The sequence below is a fragment of the Trachymyrmex cornetzi genome, unplaced genomic scaffold, assembly GCF_001594075.2.
Source record: "Trachymyrmex cornetzi isolate Tcor2-1 unplaced genomic scaffold, Tcor1.1 scaffold122, whole genome shotgun sequence".
NCBI lineage: Eukaryota > Metazoa > Arthropoda > Insecta > Hymenoptera > Formicidae > Trachymyrmex > Trachymyrmex cornetzi.
Window position 1 is genome coordinate 437,147 of NW_017295784.1, and position 4,319 is coordinate 441,465.

Sequence of the window (4,319 nt, forward strand, 5' to 3'; positions counted from 1 at the left end):
AAAAAGCGTATTCGCTGTGGAAATGAAAAAAAAGACGCAGACGACTTTATGTATGCAATACGCTTGCGAGTGGATATTGATTATAAGATGAGCGAATGAATCCTTTGGGACATACGTACATTGCGAGGCATCGCGGACATCGTTTACTTAGATTGTGCGTTCACTACTTCACCGCAGCCACCACCTATTCGACCACCTTCGACTTCCCACTTTTGTCGGGGGTGACAGTATTACGTTAGTATTACGCTGTCCGCATATGTGTAGAATACGCGAGGTGACATAGTTACAATATTCGTTTATTTTTCGATTGCAAGTTGCACGTACATTTGTAGTCGACGGCGAAGGGCCCGTCGTTCGTCATTATTGAGGCCAGTGGTTCTGTATTTTGATCATCCACGAAGATGTACGAGCCGAAGACTGTTCATGAAATGGTCACGCCGATGTTAATGGCGAATGCCATCGTCGGCATGGGAATTTGGTCCACTAATCGAGGCAAATTTCTAAACATTGCGTACTCGTTGATCTGTCTGGTGACGTATTGCGTCGTGATGAAGCTGTCGATAGATTACCTGGGAACTCATTATTTACCAAAAATAACTTCACTCGGGAATTATACATTTTATGGGATCTTCTACGCCAACATCTGCCTGACAGTCTGCCTTATTCCTTGCGGCTGGATGAGGAAAAAGGTAATTTAATTTAAGGGATTGTCGTAGAGATTGACATTAGAGTGCGAAAATGTTGAGATGTAAAATCTAATTGAGAAACAATAATCAATTTTTATATATCATATAAATATAAGCTTTTTATTTAACTCTCAAAACGGATTTTACTGAACGTGGACTCGTGCGGCTTGCATTATTGTTATTTTTCGACATTCGCAGTACATGAAGGCAGCAATAATGCGTATAGCGATGTGCGAGAAATCTTTGGAAAAAATGGGATTGGAGAAGAACTATCGGAAAATGTATCGGAATCAGCTTATCGCTCTCATATTCGTCGCAGTGATATTCATCGTATTTGTAGTGGTCAATTATGACGGGATGTTCGTGGAGGGTACACCTATGCATGTCAAAGTTATCATTACGTTTGCTTTTAATTATCCCGTTGGCTTGCTCTACGTGAGTGACGTATCGTTCTTACACTGGGTCAGGTAAAATGATCTCGCATGAGTACAAACGAATATGTAACGAATTAATCCCATCTACGAATCAATAGCACAAATCAATAGCTTTGAGAGATGCAATAATTTTATACTTCTTTTACTTAGTTGCAAATTTTTATACATTACGCGACTTCAGTACTCTCTAAATTTTAATATTACAAAAGAGTGAGATTTACTCCAAGAAATTCAGAGAGTATAATTATTGAAAATTATATATTTGTAAATAATTGTTGCTGGCTTTCCCTCTCTTGCTCTTGCCATGAACGCTCGAAGCTATGCGAAGCTTCGGTTCACTCAACTGAACGATCTGCTGAGACTCATGTTAACAACTACGCCAGATTCACCGCAGCACAAAAGGGTTCTGAAAATGAAGGATGAGTGGAATAAGTCCGTTGTCGCATCCGCGCAGGAGGATTCTAAGTCTAAGGATAATACCGATACGATGAGGGCCGTTAAGTGAGATTTTTACTTAAACACGTATAAATAAATTTTTTGTAATTTTGCACATTAAGATCACTTTGTATGTGCACGTGCATTTTGTACACGTATATATATTTATAATTGCGCTATTCAGAATTTGCATGATAACAAGTCATTTATGACTAATGTCAATTTTATCTTGATCTGTTACACACTTATTTTCAAAAAATATGGTAATTAACACACTCACGACTCACAACCGATGACGTGGTACCACAAATGTACTGTTTTTTCATAAATTAATTAAACCTGATAGTTTAATGTACTACGTTATGATAAAGAATAATGCTTATTTGTATATTAAGTGTATATTAATGTTTTTGGCTTTCACGGGTGCTTTCTATATAAAGATTATGCGTTTCGCGGGTTTTCTCCGTATCCAGATCCATTCTTGGAATGCCAACATTTCGTGAACTTTGCAGTCCACTTCATCAGGGCGAGGAGCAGCCTGATACAATATACCTGCGAAACGCATAAGCTTTATGTATATTAATTTGTATTATTTTATTATTGTTACTGTTTTATTAGTTTCTTTTTCGTAAAATTTTTATAATAAATTATTAACTCAAAATTAAAAATTTAAATATATTAATACTCTATGCAATGAGTATAATTTATTTTATTATTTTTCCTTTTGCTAATTGAATTACATAATTTAATTTATACAATTTTTGTTGTATTACTAACTATATGTATTAAAATATTATTTAAATAAATTATTCTTTTCAAATTTTTCTTTGCAACATAATGTTAACAAATGATTTTTAATTCCTTCGTTTATTTTATTTTCATATACATAAATTATTTTTATTAAAATTGAAATTTAATTTGATGTCCAATTCTGTTATATTGTTTCAGTGCATTTGTGTTTAAAAATAATTTTTATAAAAATATCAGAAAATTTTTTATAAAAATTTGATATGTTCATAAATACACGTAAACGTTCGTCTGTCAACGTACTTTTGCTTATATAAGGGAACTTATCAAAGAAGAGTATCAAAGAAACTGCATTAATCGCAGTATCGAATGTGTACGGTATTATTGCAATATAATAGCAAATGAAGCAATATTTCATTTAGACACAAAATTTTCACTTTTCACATTTCCGCCCTAGGGAAAAAATTACATGATAGCTACCCTGGTTCACCGCATAAATTCCCATCTTAGATTATTTATTCTTAAAAATTATAAAATTAAATATATAACAAATTTATTCGTATAATTGATTACAAAATTTTAGTACTTTGTAGCAGAATGTATTATAATGTATATATACTTTTTCGAAACGATTTGGTTGATAATATTCTCTTTTTTATGCTGAACAAAGGCAAGTTCATTTGGAATTAATCAAGTCTACCAGGTGTACGAATGATGCGTTCGGCATACAGACCCTTTTTTCTATGACGGTGTCGTTCGTATTCATCACTAGTCTTCTGTACTACGCTTACAAGATTTTCTGGAACGGGAACTATTCTAAGGACAGATACCAGAGAGAAATAATACCGGTCATTAGCTGGATTCTGTTCTACTCGTCGAAGGTCCTCGTCATAAATCATATGTGCGCAATGGCGAGCGTTGAGGCAAGCAAAATTTTTATACGTTCTTTTACTTTTTGTTTGTGTGTTTTAGAGAATCAGTAAAAAACATAAGGTTTTTCAAATATTATCACTTTTTTGAGCAGTAAAAAAAATTAATTGGCTTATATATATATATATAACGTGCGGAGGCAAGTCCATCATCTTAATGAAATAATGAGAAACAGCAATTAATATCAAAATTTGTTACAGATACGAGATTTCACTCTGCAATTGATACAGAATCCGTTGACATTCACGGCGTGTGGCTTCTTCAATCTGGATCACACGTTCATTCATGGGGTAAGTGTTAATGGATCGCTTGAATTTCATAAAGCGGAAAGTTGTTTCGAAGATGTAAAGTGATATGATAAGTTTCTTATATTGAATTATAATGAAATTTATTAAATAAAAATAAAGACTTGTAGCCTATTATAAAAATATAGACTCTTGGGTAATCGCTCGCAAACTGATGATGCGTATTAGTATGACCTTTTATACTTTATGTTCACCCTAATAATACCATTGTTTATTAGCATTAATTTTCATTTACTCTTTGTTACTTCATGCTTCACTAATGATTAATCTGACTTTGTCTTGTAATTTTTATGCCTGCAATTAAGAATTAACCGTCGAAAGTTACAAAATTTGATATGTTAACGCCAGAATATGAGACTAAAGTATACAAAATATCTAGTGCTTCAATAAAATAAGAAACTCTGAACTATAAAGATGGACTCTTTGATATTCCTGTCACTTATATTGTAATTTTTATCAATTAGTTTTATATTTGTTTGAAAAAAAAAAAAAAAGAAAATTTAATTTAATTCTGAAAGAAAATGCAGCAATAAATTTGCAATAAATGTACATAAAAAAAATCGCAAAAATTGAAAAACAGCAATTGTTTTTTTTAAATATTTATTTAAAGATAAGAATTTCTGGGTTGTTCACATCTGCACAATTAAGGATTAAAAAAAATTGAAGATAAAATAAGAGATCTTTAAAAATAATATATAAAATCTCTCTCTCTCTCTCTCTCTCTCAGATAAAATATATAGAATCAAAATCGAATTTATTTTTTCTCAGGTTATTGGCTCCCC

At 32.3% G+C, this 4,319-nt stretch overlaps 1 protein-coding gene across 1 annotated transcript in view; it reads left to right on the plus strand.

Annotated features, from left to right (window-relative positions):
- Window positions 1–401: 401 nt before the first annotated feature.
- LOC108769028 (uncharacterized) overlaps window positions 402–4,319 on the plus strand; it is a 4,067-nt gene continuing 149 nt past the window's right edge. Inside the window, exons 1-6 of the mRNA XM_018519763.1 lie at window positions 402–689; window positions 885–1,153; window positions 1,439–1,621; window positions 2,973–3,219; window positions 3,433–3,522; window positions 4,306–4,319. The exon at window positions 4,306–4,319 is cut by the window's right edge and continues 149 nt beyond it. Of these exons, the coding sequence (XP_018375265.1) occupies window positions 402–689; window positions 885–1,153; window positions 1,439–1,621; window positions 2,973–3,219; window positions 3,433–3,522; window positions 4,306–4,319 (1,091 nt within the window). The remainder of the gene's footprint in view (window positions 690–884; window positions 1,154–1,438; window positions 1,622–2,972; window positions 3,220–3,432; window positions 3,523–4,305) is intronic.